We start from the raw sequence: 22376 nt of genomic DNA, 5'->3' as shown, positions 1-22376 counted from the left end.
GACTGACCAAGAGCTATATTGTACACATAAACTCGATGCTCTATTTTGAATTTGATTGTAAAAATCAATTTTCAATATGTTTATATTACCATTCATTTGATTCAAGTCTAACATTTTAAATGTAATATGTAATTTTGGCACACGCAAAACACACCACTAGTACTCACAATGCACGGTCCTTAGCGTTCGCATTCGTAGTCTCGCGATACTTGAGGCGCGATCTGGATCGACAGAAGCTGAGCTGTGTACGATCATGGCGGAGCGCAGGAGACATAAGAAACGTATCCAGGTGTGATTTTTCTTCCCCATTCTAGGGTTGTGGAACCTTTGCCGGTGGCTCAACGGCCACATCTCTGCCACTCGTGAGATCGCTTGAGGATCCTTTGTTGCTGGCTTGGCAAAACTAACTGATGCTAATGTAGCTAAGTTAGCTTGCGTTTCAACTACATTGGAGTCGGCAGAAATGTTACCTGAAATGCAGTCTCCTCGCTTAAACGCAAATTTACCCACTCATAATAATATATATTTCATCCATTTAGTCTCTCTTATTGTCTGCCGTGTCTTACTGCGCCGATTTGGGATGTTCGGTGTTGTCATCTCGAACCGAATGAGCGACGTGTTTACATAACGTAAGACATGTGGCACTTGCCTGGTCGTTTAGTCCAATCGCTGGATCGATTTTGCACTATTTCTGAGAAAATACACCCTAAAGAGATTAAAAATAGATTACAGCAAATGGTCAATTCAAGAACCCATTAGTAACAGTGTGTAGAAGCCACAGCTAGTGCGAATATTTTGGTTATTTATCTCCCAAGAGCGGCACCAGATTATATATGTAATATTTTTTACCACATCAGTTGTCACACGACTAGCAGGATTTGAACCCAGTCTTTACAACTTGTTACTAAGTAACTCGATCTCAAACACTGACACATCAGACTATCAAGACACGATAAATGTAACCTGTAGAAGTACCAGCGAAACTGCATAGTGTTTGAGTTAGTGTGGACACTGTAAACATGAATGAATCAAATTTTACCACGCCACATTGTTGTCCGTCTAGGAGGTGAGCAAGCCTACCAAGGAGGAGAAGGCGGTGGCCAAGTACATGCGCTTCAACTGTCCCACCAAGTCCACCAACATGATGGGCCAGCGAGTGGACTACTTCACCGGTAAGTGGTCCTCGAAACCACAGTAACAGTACGCCAAGTTGCTATTTACATCCAATCGTAGGCCATAATAAAAGCAATGACTGATCAGTTTTCACAGGATATGGCCAATCTAAAACTACTTTTAGAAAGAAAAAAAAAATTTTTTTGTTTGAACTCTCATCCGTCGACCAGCATCCAAGGCGGTGGACTGCTTACTGGATTCCAAGTGGGCCAAAGCCAAGAAGGGTGAGGAAGCGGTCTTCACCACCAGAGACTCGGTGGCCGACTACTGCAACAGGTACCCGCACCAAATGCACGATGGCCACACATTTTGGAGTGTCGAATTTTGACAAAACTGCTGAGTTGCGTGTCCTACGCAGACTCCTCAAGAAGCAGTTCTTCCAGCGAGCGCTCAAAGTGATGAAGAAAAAGGCTGAAAAGGAGCCCAAGAAGGAGAAGAAGTCCAAGGGTGACAGTGGTAAGGAAGAAGACAAAAAGGGGAAGAAGGACAAAGACAAGAAGAAGGAGGTGGCAGACTCTGGCGAAGCCAAGAAGGACAAAAGCGTACGTTTGATGGCTTTTCTCATCTTTGTTCTTTTCTATTCTTCAAGGTGAGCGTTGTCATGAATAACTCGCAAGGAACGATCGCATTACAGTAGGCCTGTCATGAATATTTATACCCTCGAGTTACAAACGGAACTAGACTTTTGTAGAAAAGCTGGAGCGACTGATGTCCGTGTTAATATTGGTTGCAGGATGAAAGCCCCAAGAAGAAGAAGGAGGTGAAGAAGAAGTTCAAACTAGAGCTGCACGAGGACCAGCTCTTCCTCGACGGAAACGAGGTCAAAAGTGACCGTTATTTTTTAAATTAGAAGTAACAATCAGCCTTCACAAAAAAAAAAATCCCTCCTCTTCAGGTGTACGTGTGGATTTATGACCCTGTCCCCTTCAAGACATTCGCCATGGGGCTGATCTTGGGTCAGTTGGCGCCGCATGCTTGTCTCTTCTACCTACTAAATGTTGTCATGAACCTTTTAACATGTTGTCGTCAGTGATTGCCGTGATTGCCGCTACGCTCTTCCCGCTATGGCCCGCGGAGATGCGCGTGGGGGTCTACTATTTGAGCGTGGCCGCCGGATGCTTCGTGGCCAGCATTCTGTTCCTCGCCGTCGGTAAGAACGCTCACCTCAAATTTCCCAAATTACAAATCTAAGGACGGTTCCACTGTTCTCCCAGCTCGTTGCATACTGTTCCTGCTCATCTGGGTGCTGACTGGCGGGCGTCACCACTTCTGGTTCCTACCCAACCTGACGGCCGACGTTGGTTTCATCGACTCCTTCCGCCCGCTCTACACGCACGAGTACAAAGGACCGCGAGGCGCCGGCAAGAAGTCCAAAGACAACAAGGACAGCGACGCAGGCCAGGCCCGCAAGTCAGACAGTGATGACAACAAGTCAGACAGCGAGAAGAAGGACGACGATGAGGAGGAGGACGAAGACGATGACAAGGAGCGTAAAAGCGGCGAGGAGCAAGAGGAGGAGGAAGAGCGACGCTCGGACACAGACAGCGAGCGCAAGGAAGAGGAAGGATCGCAACACAGCAACGGCAACGACTTTGAGATGATCACCAGGGAGGAACTGGACCAGCACACGGAAGAAGACGAAGACGAGGAAGACAAAGAGAAAGAAGAGGGCAAAGAGACTCAATCATAAACTAAAAAAAAAAAGTCCCATCACCCTCAACTGACTTCTTGCCCCCACGCGAGCTCATCTGCCATCCCTTCCTGCATCAATTTCACTTTCGGGTTGAGAAACTTTGGGGAGTTTCCAAATGGGAAACATTTCACATGAATTAATGGGAATAAACCGGGTATTTATCAAATTGATGTTTGGCTCCTAATAGGGAACTTTAAATATATTTAGGGGGGATATGGTGCAATTAAACTAAGGTAATGCCCTCGCATGTGGGCAAGGAGAGCTATCAGTTGTAGATGTCTGCTTATGACAGAGCAATTTAAATATACGCTTGAATGTGATAGCTTTCCATTCATTTCATTTAGTTACGCTCAATTCTCATGAAGTTAACAGTTTGGAATACACCATTTCCAAAATTCCCCATTTTAAATTCCCCAGGAAATTTTATGTCACCCCGAAAAAAAGAACACGAAACATTCAGACATTTGTACCGCCTTTTTTGGTGTCATTGCAGCCCGCATCCCAATGTGATGGAGAGGGACCAAACTTTGTTTTTAAAGGAACTTAAAAAGGCGCTCAGAATTTCATCAAGGTGAACTTGATTTTTATTTTTTGGTGCACGCACGCTTGGTCAACAAGATCGCAGTCTACTTTCAAAATAGAAGGTGCCAAACAACGCAATGAGTGTAGTTCACAAACGAGAGCACAGTGTGGAAGTGTTGAAGAGGATCACATTCTGAAATGTATCATTTAGATTTGATCAAGGAGCAGTAGGGACACACACAAAACAAATTTAAACCACAAAACATTTTTTTTGATTAGGTTTAAGCATCTTTCGTTTCCTGGAAAAAAAAAAAATTCGGAGACAAAGTAACGGTGTCATAATTTAGGTATTCGGTGTGTCTCTCCCACTCCTTGGCAGTATTTGGATCTATGAGCTATAATTATGCATACCGTGTTTGCAGTCCATGTAACTGCCTCTTTGCGTCTTCTCCATTAGGAGGTTTTAAATATATAGATATATATATAGAGATATATAAATATTCCTCTCCCGGCCACCGTGTTTATTTAGTTTTTATACGACTATGTCAACGTAACAGTAGAAATGTCCCTATTGGCTGCTTTTTCATCCTGCCCTTTTAATTTATTTCACTCACTATTCTTTTTTACTATTTCCCATTTCATGTAGTCATCCTTTGTGTTGATTCTTTTGTTTCCCTCCACTTGCTCTTGTACAATATGGTCTATATATGAAATGAAAATGACTTATCGCACATTACAGCGGGCGAGTGGAAAGTTGTGGATGTCAATGCTCTCTCTTGTGTCCTCTGACTGCCGATAGTTGTTCACATTTGATTCTCATGCAATATTGGAGTATAATTTAATTAAAAAAAAAAAAAAAGGGGGATGTATGGATATATCTTATTGCAATAAAAACAGAAAGTACTGGTGTGTGTTCCATCTTTATTTTCTTGCTTTGTTTTTAACTGCCAATTTGGGCTGCCAGCTATCTTTTGATGTGCTGACTCCGTAAGCTTGGGTTCTGAATCTTCAGAGCCATTTGTCACTATAAACTAATTCAAATGTCCATGTTTTTGGGGGGACCCAATATCTTAAGTATTTGCTGAAGCTGAGCATATGGGCTATTAGCTGCAACAGAAGTGTTAGTTTAGCGCCATCTGGTGGAATCTGTGTTGTTAGGTTTAATTCATCAATCCTGTTTTGCATATCACTGGCGTCAAGCGTAATCCCAGGAAAACATTTCCGATGGCTCGAGAAATATTGGGAAACACTGCCACTGCTCTATTGCTCTATTTGGTGGTGTGTGACTCTGACAATATATAAATATGATATTAAATAACTAGGAACTATAATATAATTTGTACAAATATATACACTGATTTTTCTTTGAATTCAACACTGTGTGGAATGTAAAAAAAGGACGCTATGGGGGGTGATTACCGTCACAGATGCGGCAGCTGGCTCAGGATCTGCAATGAGATGGGGGGGGGAGTAGAGGAAGGCGTGCGTGGTGTGGGACAGGGTCAGTTCTCCGTGTCCGACGTGTCTGACGCCTCAGTGAGGCGCGTCTGCTGCTTGCGCACGTTCCAGTGCAGACACTGCGCCAGGCTCTCGAACCAGTCGTACACCAAGTCGTGGCAGCAGATGGATGGCACGGGGTAGCATGACGTCGTGATCTTGATGCTACGAATACACACACACACACACACACACACACACACACACACACACACACACACACACACACACACACACACACACACACACACACACACACACACACACACACACACACACACACACACACACACACACACACACACACACACACACACACACACACACACACACACACACACACACTTTAGTACGTGGAAAGATTGTATTAGACTGCTCATCGGTCAGCATTTTACCATGACTTTCTTAACTGTAAAAACAAAAATATTTTTATATTTTCAGATGTGTACACCTTAAAGAAATTGTGTTTCCGTGTGACTATCTTCACTTCCTCAGTCAAGTCTTTTTCAGAGAGCAAACCAAAAGCCTTCAAGAAGCAACTCATCAATCAACTCCAACAATCCTTGGATTACTATTTTCTATGTCCGGTGGACGTACCAGTCGCCATGCTGGATCTCTTGTCTCTTCCGGCCATCGAACGACACCCAGGCTGTATTCCTGGCGTCAGGAGATAAGGTAATCTTGGGAGGAAAAAAACAAAAAGGATAATATAGAAAATATAATAACCACACATACACATTTATAAATCAAGTTATTGTTTTCCACCATGAGCTCCACTCCGGCGGGCACCACAATGGGTCTGAAGGAGAGCGAGTGTGGGCAGATGGGCGTCACCATGATGGCCGGCACGTTGGGGTGGATCATGGACGCCCCGGCCGCCGCCGCATACGCCGTGCTGCCCGTTGGCGTAGAGACGATCACGCCTGGTGGAGGACGCAAGTCACAGTTAACGCTCACTGGAGATGTTGAGATTGGAACAAAATGGCGGGCGTGTGTTTTCACCGTCGCCTTGCACGGAGGTGATGAGACGCCCGTCCAGGTACAAGTCCACATTGGACAGGTAGGACGAAGGCCCGCGGTCCACCACCACCTCATTCAGCACCTGCAAACATTGGTCATGACAGACTTGCTTCTTGAAATACACCGACTCATTTAATTCTTTCCCCCGGGGTCCAAAGTCAGCTGAGCTTAGCTCCAGCTCACTATCCCCCCGAATGAGAAGGGCCGGATGTGGCTCATGCGGCATCCCACGCATCAGACACTCACGATATCTGATAGGTGCGCTGACGTCAGATGCCAAGCGCACCCCCGAGAGAAGGTTGGACTGAGGCGCTGACGGGAGAATCATCACTAAGCGCTTTCAGTCTATCATGACATCAGGGAAGAGTGTGTGTGTGTGTGTGTGTGGGGGGGGGGGGGGAATGATCCACTGGAGCTGTGTGCGTGCGTATGTCAGCAGACTCCATTAAGCATCCATTTGGCGTCGACTACGCTGTTGACGCCACCATCTCTGTGGCAACCCAGCTCAACATAAGCACACGGCATCGCGTTCGCCTTCCTCTGTGTCATCCGCCCGCCAGCTTTATTATGACTGTTGCCATGGCAACAAGCTTGCCTATGCGCACCAGGCAGGAAGGAAAACCAACAACAAAGTCGGCGGGGATGAAAAAGGAACGGAACGAGAGGACGCACTCTTTTACATTGTGCACCTTTACACAGCTGGAAAAAAAGATTAACTAATTAAAGCTCCAGAACAAAGAAGTTATGTCGCATTAGCAAAAAGGGAGCAGACAGCAAGGCAAAGTTTCGTGCTTGATTTAAATCCAAAGGGTGTAATTCTCCGTTTTAGGTTTAGTTTGAGTCAGTTTCAAGGGGGAGTGGCAAAAAACAGCTTAAAGTCGCTTTTGGAAAAATAGTTCACTATTTGCCCAAGAGCTTCTAATTGCCACCATATTATACTCATAGCTCAAGTCTGCAGTAACAAGTCAAAGCAACAAAAAAAAACCTAATGACCTGTATCTCGGAAAAACAATCTAGTCACTCGTATTTCAAGGTGCCAATATATTGTTTTCACTGAGTGAGAAAGACAGGATGAGCTCACCTGAAGCTGCAGGGTGACCTTGCCCGCTTCGCTGTTGGTGTAACGGTGAGGAACGAGCCCGTTGATTTCCTGTTCCTGTTCCCGCTGCTGCAGCTGCGGTAGGAACATGTCCTTCACTACTTTCACCTTCAGCCGACTCCGCAAGGTGATAGCCGCGTTACCTGAACGCATCAGCTAGTGGCTTGTGAATGAACTTTGGTGCCGTCTGGTTAGCATTGGACTTTGTGGGTGTACCTAATGAAGTGTCTGTTGAGTAGCCTACCTTCAAAGACTTTGTCTACTTCGGTCTTGTACGATTCAAACTTAAAGGGCGTCAGGAAGCCCAGGGAGCCCAGGTGGAACGCCATCACCGGGGGAACACTGCCCTGGGATGAAAAAACTTCGAGTTCAAGCGAGCCATAGATGCTAATGCTAACGTGATGCTAAAGAGGCACGTGTATGTACCTGGAAGAGAGAAGAGGCGTAGAGCAGCGTGCCGTCCCCGCCCAGGCAGATGATCAGATCGATGCAGTCCGAGATGTCGTCGTAGCCTGAAGTGGGTCACAAAATCACACTGTATGGTGTATAGAAAAAGTCGACCCCCCTTGTTGGAATGCCAAGTTTATGAGTGGTGAAGTCATGTGAGAATTGCATATCAAAATTACAGTGAGCAAAATGACGATTTATCAGGATATAGCTAAAAAGGAATACATCATAGAAATAACAAACGACGGCAGACTAACTCACTCACCCTCTCTAAACGTGCACAGCTGATTTCGGATGGAGCCAAAGTTTTCATCCTTGGACAGTGTCCCGTCGTCGGCCACGCGCCGCTCTACGTACACCATCATTTGCTTCTCCTAATTTGCACGCAAACACACACAGACACACAAGCCATAACCTTGGTGAATTTCACCAAGTTCTGGATGACTGCCACTTCCGTTTTGATGAGCTGTTGGCTCAATTTGGTGCCAGGATGGACACTGCATTAATCTCAGCTACGATGTGCCTGTCCATACTACACCTACAGAATCACACTTGTCAGGTTTACTCCAGCGCTAATGTATCACAATGAATGTGGATTGATGACAAAGAATAGAACGAATGGCTTGTTGCTGGGCATTTAAATCCGTCTGACTTGTTTGAATTTGAATTTCAAGTTCCTGTTCCCCTGTGGGATTTATTAGGACTCGCCTCTAGAGAGCTGGTATGGAACGCCTTAAGGCCTTTGATTTAGATCATCCACATTTTTGTACTGAGCTGGAAATGTCTCTGTCCTTGTACAAATGCAAACAAAGGGCTTGTTGCGTTGCTGCTGGGCATACCTCCACTAGAAAGCGACACAACTCTTTGAAAGGCTCCGCCAGGGTCTCGTCTCGAATCTTCCTGATGACCAGGACGTTGACAGGAGGTTTATTCCAGGTGAGACGCTGGCTTGAAGGGTCTTGGATGTGCCTGAGACACACAAATCCAAACGTCATTAGTGCCGTCGTGACAAAAGATTTCTTACCTATTGAAAGTTCAACATTCTAGGGTACTTTGGGTAGGAAACCACAACAAACTACCATAAAGGCACCTTTTCCTATTTTCTTCTACCTTTTGTCTCGCTCCCCCTTAGCATGATGGCTCACCGGCATTGTTAAAAAAAAAAAAATCGGACGCGCACTCCGAGGGGAACACACAAAACTGACCTGAGGTGGGCAAGCATCTGTAGTTGGCTGCTCTGTGAGCCGTTCCCATATTTAGTTAAAACGACCAATCACGCCATTCCATGTTTGTGTGTTTTTTAAAAAAAAATCTTATCTCACAGGGTTACACAAGGCTTTTAGTGTCAATGTCCACACACACACGCACACACACACACACACATACATACAGGCATATGTATGTGCACGTGTGCTGCCAGGGAAAAAAAAGTTCAACAACATTCACATGGACAGATAAAAAGACAGATGGATAGATACTCTACAATTCCATTTTGAGGCGAGCAAATTTTAAAAAAATGTAATTATATTTACAGAACAAAATTGAGTAAATAAATTGAGTAAAATACTCCAAACATACATGTAATTAAATTGCTTTAAAGCACACAACATCGTTTCCCTAATTGCTGTGCATTACAACAACATAACGAAAATATTTCCTGTACGTTGGTTTTATAAACATTACATAAGGCGCAGACAGGGAAACGACAACAGCGTAGCGCATTTTTAGTCTTTTGCAACCTATGTATTGTACCTCTTCAAATTAACTACATTCAAAGGTCTTTTTATTTGTTCAGTGCACAAACACGCAGTCGCTTACATGACTGAAGTGGGGTTGGGAAGAATGCAGGCTTTGGGTCCAAAGTGAGTGGCTGGATAGGGTCCATGAAGGAAGTGAGCTCTCCTGCGGAGGGAAAAGCAAGAAGTCAAGTTAACCCACCCGTGCCAGTGGCATGAGCGACCAGCTGGCATTTGGCCCGAGCAAACCTCTTAGGCGAACTTTCCGCTGCGTCGCTCACTGAGCCGCACGCCTCCGAGTGCTCGCGTTGGCCCGGCAACCTCCGGCGCGCAGTCTCTCGCAGCAGCTGTTCCTGTCCCTCCCCCCGCCGTCGTCGCCGCCGTTCTTGTTGATGCTGCTGCTGCTTGGCTTCACGCAGTCTCCTGGGCTCACGGTGCTCGGAAGATGAAGGCCGCGCCGGGTCGGATACTCGGTTCGGGCAAGATGACGTTTGCGGCGTGTCACCGTCGGGCTCCGACGACGTGCCGCCCTCAGAGTTCTCCATGCTGCGCCATGGCAAAAGCAAAACGTCAAAGGACATGTACACGTCTCATCGGAAAAAAAGAAAAAAAATGTTTTTACTTGTTTCCATCACAGTAGGAGTGGGAAACAATAATGACACTGAATAATAAAAAATACAGGATAACAATTATTCACAACAGTACTTCATAATTAAATCAGGGTTATATGCAGGATAGAAAATATTCATAATTATAATAGCTACACTAATACTACCACTCCCATCAACAATATTATTTCATCATAACATCAGCTTGTTGTGGGATTTACTAATAAATGTTTTAAATAAAACTACGATTTTATTAATAATCACAATAACATTGACCATAAATGTTTGAAAATTTTACTGAAGGGATCTGGATTATTGGCAGGATTTCTTTTAGTCTAAAAAGAATTAATAATTTTATTCGGTTTCAGCACGCCCGCTACCCTCGTGAGGTTAAGTGGTTCATAAAACGGATGGATAATTGATGAGTTTTCTTTTTTTCAAAGCCTAAAAATAATAGAAAAATAAAAAATAAACAACACCAACAATATAAATAGTAATAATAATATTAAATTAGCAAAATATTAGATATTCAAAAATCAACTACAAATGGGTTACAAATGACGCCATCAACATGCGCCTTCCACCGTGGTTGTGTTAAAACAATGACACAAAAAATATTTGAAACAGTCATTCTTACCTTATTGGTGCTACCTTAAACTATTAACAACAGAAATGACAAATGTATAAATTTTTTACAGTTCTCCATTATCTTATGGCTCGTTAGCCCAAATTTTAGTATAGCGGCAGCGCCAAGTCGTTGTCCAACAAACAACCTACTAACTTAAACAGTTAACTCAATTTTAAGCCCTATAAGTTAACATTTCTCCTGGAGCTGTCCGAAAACGCCGTAGAAATACACATTCATTGCCTCGACTCGTTTGTTGATAGCTGCAGCTAGCTAGCCGTCGTTTAATACGTACCGTAATTACGACAATGAAAAGCAACGGAGGCTCATGGTGGATGTCGAGAACGGAACGACGTTGTCGGAACTCGAAGCAGAGCAGCGTTTTAAGTGGGACGGGAAATGTGTGTTCTTCTTGTCGCTCACTCACACCGGCGTCAAAACACCACAAGCACCATTAGCATGAACACCGCGTGACCTACAACTGTCTCACTCTGGTGCACGTATTTAAGCAGGACTTTGTGCTTGCAGTGCAACAGCGCCACGGTTGGTCGTGTGGTGGTTAGAGAATTACGCCCGGAGTGTTAAAAGTACACTACATTATTGAAACAAATGTACCACTGCAATCGAATCATGAAAAATAATTCCAAAACGTTGTTTTACTACAGTATAAAATATATTTAGTCTTCAAATATATAAAATAATGTAAATGTATATAAAACATATTGCACAATACGTTATGCAATACATATTATTTTATGGTGCAGATTGGTGCATTATTAGTAAACTACCAGTATTTCCTTGGTGCTATGCTAGCACATGTACTGTACATACATAATATTATGTATTAAGTTTGTGGCCAAGTGTATCCAAAGAGAACACAGTGTACTTGTGCTCTCCCGTCTAATCCAGACACTCTTGAGCAAACACTTGCCATTGTTGGACTTTGGCTGGATGCTTTGTGTGTGTCTGTGTGTGTCTGTGTTTGGGGGGGCTGCTTTAGCCCCCCAGATGGCGCCCCCAGGGGTCCATTGAACTCAAAGCTGTGTGTAACCTGCACCCTGTGGGCCATATGCCTCAGTTGTCCTCTTGCCGCTTATCAAATGTGAAGTCTATTTTTGTCTTCAGTTGCCATGGCACTTGCAACTTTTTCACAATCAATCAGGCTTATTGGCAGGAAAAGTTTTGTCTTCTGTTTTTGGGGGATTGTTTGTGGCCTGGCTGTGCTTCACTGGACAGACATGAAGCGTGTGTTGTACTATTTGGAGTGTGTCCACTCACTCGGACAAACCACTTCTGTGTCGTTTAAATTTAGCAGAAAACATTGCGCTCTGTTGTAATTTGTCTTGATTGTTTGTATGTATGACTTCCAATGTCGAATTATTTCACTTGAGTTCACTTCAGATGTAAAAAATTTGCATTTGAGAAAATAAGCAGCAGGAGACTTGTGTCAATGGCTTGACACTACAGAACTTTACTTGAATTGGATCCAAGTTCATTGTCTATACACAAGGTTATATGTACAAGGTGTGAAATGAAAATGAGGGCAAAAAAAAAAAAGGAAAATAAAAACAAAACACTAAGATTCAAGAAGTGAGGTATTATAGAGCTAAAAAGCATTTACCGCTCAGGTCATGTACTTGTCAATATTGAACAGTTAGTGTCCTCTGCATAAAAAAACAAACTTTTATATATATATATATATATATTTATATATATCACAACATGAGGTAGGAGATCATTGTCTCAAGTCATGCAAAGAACAAGTCATCACATGGTTATTGGCAATGGTCATATTCATACACGGACACTGCAAGTCATGTTTCAGCATTGTGTGGCAGCATGGGGGAGCCACAAATATATATATATATATCTATAATATATATAATTTTTTTAACTCTATGTTTTGAAAGAAGTGTATAAACGAAAACACAACGAGGCGATTTGTCGCGCACCAATGATAGGATGGATGACAAAAGCATGCCACCAAAGAGGAAAAGAACGATTGTCGTTCTTGTCGGGAATTCACATCTCTCCTGTCTTTTATTCATTTTTTTTAAGCATCTTTATGTACAGTACGCGGCGCCATTGTGTGAAACCCTAACGGGGGATATGTAAATGTCATTGTGGTGGACAACGTTTGTCCATTGGTGTTTAAAAAAAAATAATTAAAAAAAATAAACTGTACAAAAGCCTATCTACTGTAACACTGCGAAATGTCGTTCATAGTTAAAGGGGGGGGGCAAACTTCTCGTTCACTTCAAACAGCAGGCCCCTTGAATTAAAAATGTTATTTTGTTCAGCTGAATTAGGACCCAAAAAAAAACAACAACACTAATACTGAATACAAATTCAGTGGCGTCAAGAGTGTACAAATACGCATTTCCAAGCCAGTCAATCTCACACACACGCACACAAAGACACTCATTCAACCCATCATGATTTTCAAAAACTTGCACAAGTTCCATGCACACAAGCTTCGGCGGTTCATTATTATTATTCGACGAGTGGGAGACGTTTTTTTTTTTTTCTGAGTGTGCGGTCCGTGTGACACAAAACATTAGGAGCAGTGAAACATGCAAAGAAAAAAAAATATATATATTGTCATTTTGTTGCACACTATTATTGATGACTTTACACATTACCAGCATCACATATGATCTGGCCTGGCATGAATTCTAAAAACCCCTGCGGAATAGTTATGAAAAAGGCCACAAATGTCCACATAAATGATCTTTTTTTTTTCTTTCTTTGTTTTTTAAGAAATGTAGTATGGCCTTTGGTGGATTTTATAGAAAAAGTGAGTTTTTTTCCCCCAACTCTAAAAACATCGGCGGAAAATGTGATGTTAAATATCATATTCCTCCACAACCACTTGACAGGTTTGCATATTTTTGCCAAGCTCCCAAGCAAAAGCCTTTTTTCCCCCCACCTCACATTCATATAACCTTCAAAAGATCATCCATGGAAGAAGAGTTTATATATATTAATGGCTAGTGTATGTACAAAGTGAATAGAAATCTTTAGTCTAATATTATGTTAGATATTTTCCTTAAAGGTCGCCGTCCCCACGATGACTTGACGTGCGACGATACTCATAATCTGCCTTTGAGATGGAACACAGTGGAATGTCTTATCAATTTGCATTTGTAGCAGATGCATAAAATGTTTAAAAGAGCGCCCCCTTCCTTTTACCTCAATTCATCCATTTTTTTTGTTTTGTTTTTACACAGTCTCACACACGCACACACAGGGTAATAGGGATCTCTTTAGAGGCAATAAAAAGCACATTTTTGCATGGTAACGTGACAAAAAGTGTTGCTGTCTGCCCCCTAAACCGCTCCGGCGCTGGAGGGGTGTCCTCCCCCAAAAGGGGCGACCCCCTCAACTCCATTGCCTGTAGCAGTTTGTCAGCCTGGGAGCGTAACGGGAAAGTAACTGCTGTCACCTGCATCCCATGTTCAAGTCAAATCAAGGGGCGGGGCTGCAAAAAGGGGTAGCAGCCCACGTGTTATGATCAAGAGCTGCCTTCACTTTCTTCGCAGAAAACAACAAAAAAAAAAACCTATTTCTGTCCCAGATGGGGCTACAAGGGAGGGGTGGCGGTGGGTCGAGTCGAGTCACCGGAAAAAGTAGCACAGTGTTTCTTTTCGGTGGTGTTTGAAGGACGCCGCAGTGTTGCGGAGGGAGGACGGCTTCGTGAAGCGAGGTGGGTCAAGTAGTTGTCCTCTGTTTTCCATGACATATTTTCACTTTGCTCTCAGAGGAGATGAGCGGACGCCATTCATGAGATGTGCCAAGGGAATGCAAACCAAGCAGTGCCAATGATGATTGGTGGCTAGAAATTGAAGTCACATGCCAAACAAAAAAAAAAAAAAAAAGTCCTTAAATATGCTTGCTGAGAGCAGAAGGAGGAGTACCGGTAATAATAATAATAATAACAATAAAAAAGACAAAACTCTTCTTTGATATTTCATTACAAAAGTCTTACAATGAAAGCAGAAGAAGACCGCCAGTTACTTTGGGGCCTCCGAGAAGGAGGAAGCGGAGGAAGGGGAGGAGGAGGCAGGCGAATGGGCGTTGGGGGGTCCGGTGGACGGGGTGAGGGGCGGCGAGGGGCTGGCCCCGGCAGGGACGGCGGCACACGACTGGGCCATCTGCTGCTTGAGCTGGCCGATGGTGCGCTCCAGGTTCTCGCGCGCCTCCCGTTCCCGCCTCAGCTCCTCCTGCAGCTCCTGCCGGTCGGCCTCGGCGCGTTCAAGCCTCCGGCGAAGCTCCGACAACTGCCAAGAGAGCACAAGAAGGACCTCTTAGTGATGTAATCTTCAGAACAGCACACAAGAAGCGCCTAACATTCTTCCCTCAGGGCTGGCGTGGAGCCAAGGAGCAGGAGATTGATGGCAAGCGGAAACAGAAAGCTTAAAAACAAGACAAGCAGCAAAGGCTGAAGTTGGCCCTAAACAAAGACTGAATACGCAGTCTGTGTGGTCCGGCTACAATTGAGAGCAGCCCCACAATTGGCCAAATACGGTATGTAAGCATATAATTTATGTGGGTGTTCAAAATGGACGAGACGCACATGACAACCACAACCGCAATAACAACCAATTTGAAATGACCTACAGTACAATTTGTCTAAAATACCTGCGCGGCGTAATGCGCCTCCTGCTGGCGCTGGGCGGCAGGTTCGCAAGCGCACGCCTGCTGCCGAAGCTGCTCCAGACGCGTCTCGAGCTCAAGTTGCTCCTGGCGAGCCTGGCCCAGCTGGCGCGCCTGCTCGCTGTGTACCGCCTCCAGCTCGGTGCGTAGCTCCCGCTGCTCGGCGCTCAGCTCACGTAGCCGTGCGGCCTCGCCGCCGCGCAATGCCTCCAGCTCCTGAGGACAGGACATTTTGTTGACCACGTCTTATCAGGTGGAGCTTCCCCCCCAAAAAGTCAAAAGACACAGGAAGCCGCGCATTCTGTTCTGAAGCAGCCATTTTAGAGCAAATTTGGCCATTTATAGACCAACTTTAAATTTTTCGGAGACAGGAGCTTGCTGCAGTACTAGAGTGCCTCCAACTACCAAAGACAGACTGCTTGAGTGTTTTTAACATTAAAAGGAATTCTGATTCAAATTGAGGAGCCCTCTCGGTGTATTGGTCTTCATTTCTCACCATCTCAAGCTGCAGCTGCTTGTGCAGGGTGGAGTTAAGCTTCTCCTGCTGCCTGCCATACATCTGCATGATCTCCACCACTATCCTGTCCTTGTCGTCCTCCAGCGCACCCAACGTCATGTTCACGGCGCAGCCGGCAATCTCGTCCGCCGTCTCTGTTGTGGGCGGCGGCGATGCAAGATGAAGAGGAGGAGGAGCATGAGGAGGGCTGCGGGTGCGGGCGGACGTCTTGCCGCTCAGGCTGCTTGTCTCCATGGAAACTGCCTGGGTTTGGCATTCCAGCTCGGCGGTGTGTTGGGATTTGGCCTCCTCGGCCAGTGGAGGCGACGCGTGGAGATCTGATGAAGGAGGAGAAGCTGGATGAAGAAGGAAGTTGGAGGAGAAAAAAAGGGGGTAGCAATGCGCAAAAAAAAAAAAAAAAAGCTCACATTTCCATCACTGCAAAATCGGTTTAGTGCATTTTAAAATTTAGGATGAATCAATGCAAAAAAAAATCCAGGACTCTTAGTAGGCCTCCATAATTTCCCCATCGCTGTGATAAATTCTGACAGGAAAGACATCAAAAGCTGCATCTTGTCTGCTTTGCCTTTTGTTCGCAGCGTGTGTGTGACATAAATAAAATGCGCATACGGTAAATACTATACAAACAGCAGTGGGTCGAAAGGAAGTAATATGGCACAAGAGCTGAATGTACGCCAAGAAAACAGAAAGAGAAGCGAGAGCACACTTGAAAAAAAACAGTTTGACTTAGCAACAAGAAGTTCAAGAGGAATGTCTATTGCAAGTAGACCCACAAATAAAAGACACAGCATTTTGGTTTCAAGTGGCCATTTTTGTATCCACGGACAGGCAGAGTGAAGAACGTGACAGCAGACTGCGTGGGAGGCGGAGATGCGGAAAAGAGATGGCAGGAAGGCAGGCAGGAGAAATGCTCGCGGAGAGACAGGCTGGGTTGGCCGAGACACGTCTGTGACTGCTATTAACGCAAACACACATACATAAAACACACACAGCAGAAGCGCAGGAAAGGAGGTCACCCCCCCTTTTGCTCATCGATAGCGAGGTAGCCCCGAGTCTTCAAGTGAAGGTCAACACATGCATGGCTGCAGGCGTGCTTTACTGTTTACAGCACACGTGTACGCGTCCCTTCCAGAAGCAGGCTTGTCTCTCCCGGTCACGTCGCAAGAATATTAATGGCGTGTGCTCGCTCCTCCATATGTGTGTCATTTATTTGCAAACACGCAGCACTCTACCAGCAGACCGCAGGCGAGCAGACTTATTACGAACGAACGCAATTGCAGCAGCAGGCTCCATTTTGGATCGCTTTTCAAATTGAGAAGTTCAATAAACTCCTCCCTAAAATCGTCGCTTTCCTTTTCCTATCAGGAAACACAAAGCTAAGAGGCGTCGTCATTATCAGATATCGAAGATTTAACGACCAAGCCTATTAGGGCTCTGTTGCTAACCAAAACAGCAGGGGAACTGGGAGCATTATCCTGCATTGCTACTGACCCATGGGGGGCTCGTCATGGTGCGGCGCTCCTCGGCCGTAATGGTGCTTGAGCAGGGCGCCGAGGATCTCGGGGCTCATCTCCGCCTCCCTGCGTAGGGACACGTTGGGAGCCACCATCTTATCGTACGTGTACAGGTAGTAGCTAGAGAGAGGGGGGTAAAAAAAGCGGGAGATTAAACACTGATATACACTTGGAGGCCGCTTTAATTAATTCCGTTTGTTCATAATTGACTGACTGCAGCTTTTTGTTAGCCTACTCATCATGACGAGCAAGCAATGTCACCTTTCATGGTCTCATAAAACCTTATGAGTTATGGACTTTGCAGGGATGATATGCAACATATACACGCGCCGTAATTCAGGCTGCGCGGGCCGTAAAAAATATTGGGCTCGGTCTTATCTCGTGTTTACACCGGCTCCGCCTAAGCAGACCTTGGGCTTATCACAAACGGCCAGGTGGCAGTATCTGCTTCTTTGCTCATGGAGACCTTGCCCCCACCCCACACCATCCTCATCATCATCACGAGCCGCCTTCCAGACACAGCTGCGGCTGGCACGGCGAACTAGGTTAAGCAGAAAAGTACAACGGTGGCCTGATTGAATAATGCACGCCCGGCTCATCTTCGACAAGTGTGCCGCTAATGGACATCGAACGTGACGTTAAGTGCTGCGGATCTATTGCGAGATGTTCATTAGGGCTTATTGCCGCAGACGCGCTGGCTACAAACTGGTGGAGGCTGGTTGGAGGTAGTGGTGGTGGTGGGGGGGTTGTGACGGTCATGTGATTGTCGCAGGGTGAGGTGAGAGCGCTAATCCCGCCGACGTCAAAGCATCAGCGCGGTGCCTCTCGACCCTCAAATCGCCCTTTCAACTTTTTTTAATTCGGGTGGTGGGATTAAACTGTGAGAAGTGCATGAAGCCACATCAGTGGGTTCTCTGGTGCAGCTATTTTGCGGGATTTGTGCATAGTGGAGTTATAATCAAACAATCAAATCTATTTAATACACGATAAAGTTGCCCATCAGTCACTACATGTTTGTAGTACCTGGGGTGAACCAGGGTGGGGTGTTCCGGCTCCTCCTTGATGTTCGGGAAAAGCTGATTGTACACCATGGTTGAAGACATCTTACCCTGAGGTAACAAACAAACAAAAACACGTTTTGAATAGAAGAATGATTAGAAAGTGTGATTACCGTATTTTCCGGACTATAAGTCGCTCCGGAGTATAAGTCGCACCAGCCATAAAATGCCCCAAAAAGTGAAAAAAAACATATATAAGTCGCTCCGGAGTATAAGTCGCATTTTGGGGGCAATTTATTCGACAAAATCCCACACCAAAAACAGTCATGAACGAGCAACAACAGGCTAAACGATAGCAACAACAGGCTAAACGATAGGTATGCTAACGTGACAAACACAAAGAGCTGAGAACGGGCCTGACGTAACATATAGAGTGATTAAGGACAACTATTACATGAATAACATGTTTATAAAACCATCAGTGTCACTCCAATTCATTAAATAGCAACAACAGGCTAAACGATAGGTATGCTAACGTGACAAACTCAAACAAAGAGCTGAGAACGGGCCTGACGTAACATATAGAGTGATTAAGGACAACTATTACATGAATAACATGTTTATAAAACCATCGGTGTCACTCCAATTCATTAAATAGCAACAACAGGCTAAACGATAGGTATGCTAACATGACAAACACAAACAAAGAGCTGAGAACGGGCCTGACGTAACATATAGAGTGATTAAGGACAACTATTACATGAATAACATGTTTATAAAACCATCAGTGTCACTCCAATTCATTAAATCCATCGATCGTTCTTTGTCAACAATGGGTGCGCACGGCTGAGGGCGCTTGCGCTTCAAAATATTCCACAGGCTCATATAACGATAGATAAACTATATTTTAAATAACTATAATACAAGCCAATAATATTATCAAACCATCCGTGCACTTTAATTCCATTAAATCCATCGATCAAATTCCTCGTCCTTTGTCAACATCGCCGCGCGTGCGCCCTGACGTCAGCCTCGTCTTTATTCCACAGATCTACTATATAACTATATTGTAGCGTTAACAAAGTACAAGGATAGACGTAGGTTTGGTAAACGGCTCTTTATTAAACAAAACAAACTTCCAAGCGTGTGGCGGCGTGGACTTCCAGACAGACCGGGCGTGCGTAATGGCCATGTCCGAGCCCCGCGCACCGTTCGCGGACAGCCACTCGGCCGAGCGTCGGCCCCCGACTCAGTAGAGACCGGGCGTGCGTAAAAGCCATAATAGTTTTTCAAACCTTCTATGTCACTCCAAATCCTTAATTCCTTCAAACTCGTTGTCCTCCGTGTCACTTAGAAATGGTCACCGCTAATGATGGTAGTCCTTGTGTGGGCACGTTTGTATGTAAACAACCGGCGCGCCGCGCTACTGACGTCACTTGAAATAGTAATCCATTGGTACATCACGGTTCTCCAAACTTTCTTTCTGCTGCTCGATTACTGTTTTCAGCTGCATATTTTACAACTTGAAGTTTGTAACCTGCAAAATATGAGTTTCTTTTTGGTGCCATTTTTCTTAAGCCCACCCAGTTGATGAGTCACGGCCAACGGTAAAATTTAGAGCGCCCTCATCCAGTTTCGTCTGAAAATATAATTTTTTTTGGTTGTTTTATCAAAGTCAAAGTCTGCTTTATCGTCGATATATTTTTTTATATACTAAGACACACAAAGAGATTGAAATTACATTTCCACTATCCCTCGGTGAGATAGTACACATATGCATACAAGCATCACAAAAAAAAACCAAGAAGGCACTAACAATGAATAAATAAGAGTATTGAATAAATGATAAATAAACAAATAATAATAAATAATAATAATAAATATAAGAGGAGCAAAAATGGAGCAAGTGTACATACAGCAGACAGTGGACTTGGATATGGTGCTTTAAAGTGTTAATTGCTTTATTTGACGTTTTCTCTATTTTTTATGTTTTGAATATGTTCAAGATAAAGAAATAAAAGCATGTGAAGTGATCAACTATACTAAAAATAACATGGGAAGTGGTCAACTATACTTGTAAGTGATGTCTTAATGATCAAGTAAAAATTTGTGAAAAAAAACATATATAAGTCGCTCCTGAGTATAAGTCGCCCCCCCACCCAAACTATGAAAAAAACCGCGACTTATAGTCCGGAAATTACGGTAGATGCATGTAAACGCTACGTGGAGACATGAAGCAGGAAATGGGCCGGGATCGTAATCTAATAAAGTTAATATGTGCTGCCGGGAGACGCGGATGAGGGATCACCTGCAGAACACCGAGCAAGTGTGTGTGTGTGTGTGTGTGTGTGTGTGTGTGTGTGTGTGTGTGTGTGTGTGTGTGTGTGTGTGTGTGTGTGTGTGTGTGTGTGTGTGTGTGTGTGTGTGCGTGTGTATGTGTGTGTGTGTGTGTGTGTGTGAAAAAGAGATAATGATGATAAAGAGCTTCGAAGAGCCTCTCTGCAGCCGTGTATGTGCTTCCTGACATGTTGCGCCGAGGAGTCACGTGCCGTCAGAAAACGACCGACTTGTGCGTGCGAGGTTGTTGACCCAGAGACCTGACCCGCATGTACGAAAGAGCGGCGGGAGCAACGGGAGGTGATGGATGAGAAATTGCAAACTTGGAGATGGGTTGGGGGTGGGGGTAATGAAGTGGGGTAGCCCAGCGACTGACCTTCCTCGTGGGCTCGCCTTCAGCCAGCTTGCCGCTGGGGGAGCAAAGGTCCGCGGAGGATTTGCGAGCTTGGTTCTCCTGGTCTTCATCCGCCTTCTAAAAGAAAGGAAAAGAAAAAGAGGGGGCACGTCAAGGTTATACGCACAAATGCGATCCGATGCATTATAGCCATGCGTCATTCATGACTCACGACAGCTAATAAAAAATACACGTATATTTTTTTTTTGCCAGACTTTCAGACTTTCTCTAATTTTGGGCATCAAGACTCGTGCCATTGGGATGGAAACGATGCTGACGGCAGCACGGACGAAAAGCAGGAAGACAAGATAGAGACTAGCTCGTGTGAAAATGGAGGACAAAGGAACACTAATGACATCAAAGAGATTTAAAAAAAAAATGGAGATGAATATTTCCGGAAAAATTAGCGAGGTTTGTACGGGAGTGAACAAGGCCGCCGAGGAAGCTCTATGAATAAAAGAGTAGCAATGCCGAGCGGGCTGCCATTACGCGCTGGTGTGCGTCAATGTGAGGACGCCGCTATATATTGTATACTATACGCGCGTGTGTGTGTGCTGGAGCTTTATGATTCATTATGTCAGCTTCTTGTGAGCCGTATGTGTGTGTGCGCCGAGTAAACAGGAGCGACGGCGCCTTTGCGCATGTGTGTTTTCAGCAAATCCAGGACATGCTCAGCAAGAGGCCTCAAGGAGCAGAGGCTCAAATCTCCATCCTGTAATACAACTCAAATGAAATAAAAATCAACTTGGTCAAATTAATTAGGGCCCAAGGATGAGTACACGCTTAAAAACAAGCATTTTCTGGATGAGACATCTCAGAGCCATTGTCGCTATTAGCTCAGAACAATGCCAGGTAGCAGCCACCTGACAAGTAAACTAACGGCTAATTTATTTCTGTTCAGGAGATTATGGTAACACCGCAGGGATTACTCGTTTGCACTTGAATGAGCGTGTTTGCGCATGCAACAACCAGCAGCTAAGTGTATATGTGTGTGTGTGTATCTTCCTAAACACGGCGTGCTGTGTGCAGAGCGAGGGGGCTCGTCTGTTTACGTCGGCTCCTGATTGGCTGGAGTTTCTTTTTCTTCCCTACTGCAGCAGCATAGAGGTTGAGAGGGGGAGGGCTGAGACTGACGGAAAGTGACGGTGAAGCCACTGCAGTGCCGGTGGGAGGTGACAAAAACAATAGTGGAGGGAAAAACGTGGATGTTAATGACAGGTGGTTTCTGAGCTTGACCCCCAAGACGGCGCACGTTGTGCTGATGAGCAAGTTCATTAAAGTGCAGTCTTTCTTTATGAGGGCAGGTCACATGACGTGGACACCAAGGACACGTCTGTATGAAGGTTAAAGCTGGCCATCAAGAGTAGCACTTTACCGGACAACTGATTTGAAACGGTTTTTTTTTAGTTCTTCTGTGTTTTTGGAAGGTTTTGTTGCAAAGAAAAATTGTTTTGATTAAATTAAGACGAAACGATTCGTTTTGTATCTAAGGTCATGTTTGTCAATTTAGGGTTCCATTCCTCGGATAAATGGAATTTGT

General features: G+C 44.7%; 3 protein-coding genes across 5 annotated transcripts in view; 1 reads left to right on the top strand and 2 right to left on the bottom strand.

Annotated features, from left to right (window-relative positions):
* Positions 1-136: 136 nt before the first annotated feature.
* On the top strand, positions 137-4296 carry sec62 (SEC62 homolog, preprotein translocation factor). The gene is made up of 8 exons (XM_049746499.1): positions 137-289; positions 1064-1172; positions 1344-1449; positions 1532-1715; positions 1907-1993; positions 2069-2129; positions 2204-2323; positions 2388-4296. Exons 1-8 carry the CDS (start codon positions 254-256, stop codon positions 2861-2863), a joined length of 1179 nt encoding a protein of 392 aa, XP_049602456.1. The 5' UTR covers positions 137-253; the 3' UTR covers positions 2864-4296.
* Positions 4293-10919, bottom strand: nadkb (NAD kinase b). Its single transcript, XM_049746491.2, has 12 exons — positions 10716-10919; positions 9437-9733; positions 9270-9353; positions 8291-8420; positions 7717-7825; positions 7431-7516; positions 7249-7351; positions 6987-7147; positions 5888-5987; positions 5651-5808; positions 5483-5565; positions 4293-5050 (listed from the first exon to the last, which is right to left on the bottom strand). Exons 2-12 carry the CDS (start codon positions 9730-9732, stop codon positions 4891-4893), a joined length of 1470 nt encoding a protein of 489 aa, XP_049602448.1. The 5' UTR covers position 9733; positions 10716-10919; the 3' UTR covers positions 4293-4890.
* A 943-nt stretch (positions 10920-11862) lies between these two features.
* The window catches only part of skila (SKI-like proto-oncogene a), a 29725-nt gene continuing 19211 nt past the window's right edge, over positions 11863-22376 (bottom strand). For 2 of the 3 annotated variants that reach the window (XM_049746470.2, XM_068648708.1), the window contains exons 3-8: positions 20819-20914; positions 18131-18216; positions 17085-17227; positions 15573-15910; positions 15062-15292; positions 11863-14700 (exon numbers count right to left, since the gene is read on the bottom strand). In XM_049746470.2, the coding sequence (XP_049602427.1) occupies positions 14434-14700; positions 15062-15292; positions 15573-15910; positions 17085-17227; positions 18131-18216; positions 20819-20914 (1161 nt within the window). In that variant the 3' untranslated portion in view covers positions 11863-14433. The remainder of the gene's footprint in view (positions 14701-15061; positions 15293-15572; positions 15911-17084; positions 17228-18130; positions 18217-20818; positions 20915-22376) is intronic. The other variant, XM_068648707.1, reaches the window with a different exon arrangement.

Source organism: Syngnathus scovelli, chromosome 17, assembly GCF_024217435.2.
Source record: "Syngnathus scovelli strain Florida chromosome 17, RoL_Ssco_1.2, whole genome shotgun sequence".
NCBI classification, from domain to species: domain Eukaryota; kingdom Metazoa; phylum Chordata; class Actinopteri; order Syngnathiformes; family Syngnathidae; genus Syngnathus; species Syngnathus scovelli.
This window is presented reverse-complemented; position numbering and strand designations above follow the sequence as displayed.